At 49.1% G+C, this 1,010-nt stretch overlaps 1 protein-coding gene across 1 annotated transcript in view; it reads right to left on the bottom strand.

Moving 5' to 3' along the window:
* The window catches only part of xrcc1 (X-ray repair complementing defective repair in Chinese hamster cells 1), a 20,104-nt gene that overhangs the window by 5,192 nt on the left and 13,902 nt on the right, over positions 1–1,010 (bottom strand). The window contains exon 6 of the mRNA XM_048620585.1: positions 503–610. Within this exon, the coding sequence (XP_048476542.1) occupies positions 503–610 (108 nt within the window). The remainder of the gene's footprint in view (positions 1–502; positions 611–1,010) is intronic.

Here is a 1,010-nt window from a genome sequence, read left to right as displayed (position 1 = left end):
CCCTACACCCCCTCCCTATCTCTGTAACCTCCTCCAGCCCCTACACCACCTCCCTATTTCTGTAACCTCCTCCAGCTCCTACACCCCTCCCTATCTCTGTCACCTCCTCCGGCCCCTACACTGCATCTGTATCTCTGCAACGTCCCTCAGTTCCTATAACACTCCGAGTTTTCTGCACTGTCCTAATTCCAGCCTCTTGAACCTCCCCAATTCCTATCACCCAGACACTGGCGGCTGTGCCCTTAGCTGCACAGGGCACTGAGCTACCAAATTCCCTGCATAAACCTCTTGACATCACTCTCTCCCCAGGCAAGGGAAGAAAGAACATTAAAAATCTCCCTCTTTGACCAAGATGTTGGTCACCCGTGCTTGAAAGTCCTCACAACGTCACGTGGTGTCAAAATTGATCATGTTGACATTGCAGTGAGGCCATCTATTGTCAAAACACTATATAAATGCAGGTGGAAGGTTCACACATCAGCTTCAAAAAGGAGATAGCTACCTTTTGAGTTCATCCTCAGTGTCACAGCCAGAATCATCATCAAAACTCTTCCCTGTAACTGGTAATAAAAGAAAACAAACAAATAAACCAACCAGATTAGGAAGCCATTTTCACACCTAGCCACCCAGAACTCGCGGTTATTTTACTGGCGATTAAGCAAAACCAGAATCTCAGCTGTAGATTAGAGGAAGTAGAATTTGTTTTCGGGCACAGATAAAGGAGAAATGGACGGACCATTTAGTTTATCATGACCGTGCTGGGTCTCGGATCTCTCTCATTGCTCGCCAACTCCCACACAACCCACACTTTCTGGAGGGATAGAGAGATAGGGAGGGGTGTAGGGGCTGGAGGAGGTTAGAGATAGGGAGGAGATGTAGGGGCTGGAGGAGGTTACAGAGATAGGGAGGGGGTGTAGGTGCTGGAGGAGGTTACAGAGATGGGGGGGTGTAAAGGCTGGAGGAGGTTACAGAAATAGGGAGGGGTGTAGGGGCTGGAGGAGGTTACAGAG

Source organism: Rhincodon typus, chromosome 47 (genome assembly GCF_021869965.1).
Source record: "Rhincodon typus isolate 14 chromosome 47, sRhiTyp1.1, whole genome shotgun sequence".
Classification (NCBI taxonomy): domain Eukaryota; kingdom Metazoa; phylum Chordata; class Chondrichthyes; order Orectolobiformes; family Rhincodontidae; genus Rhincodon; species Rhincodon typus.
The sequence above is the reverse complement of the archived record's forward strand: the minus strand, read 5'-3'. Positions and strand labels throughout refer to the sequence as shown.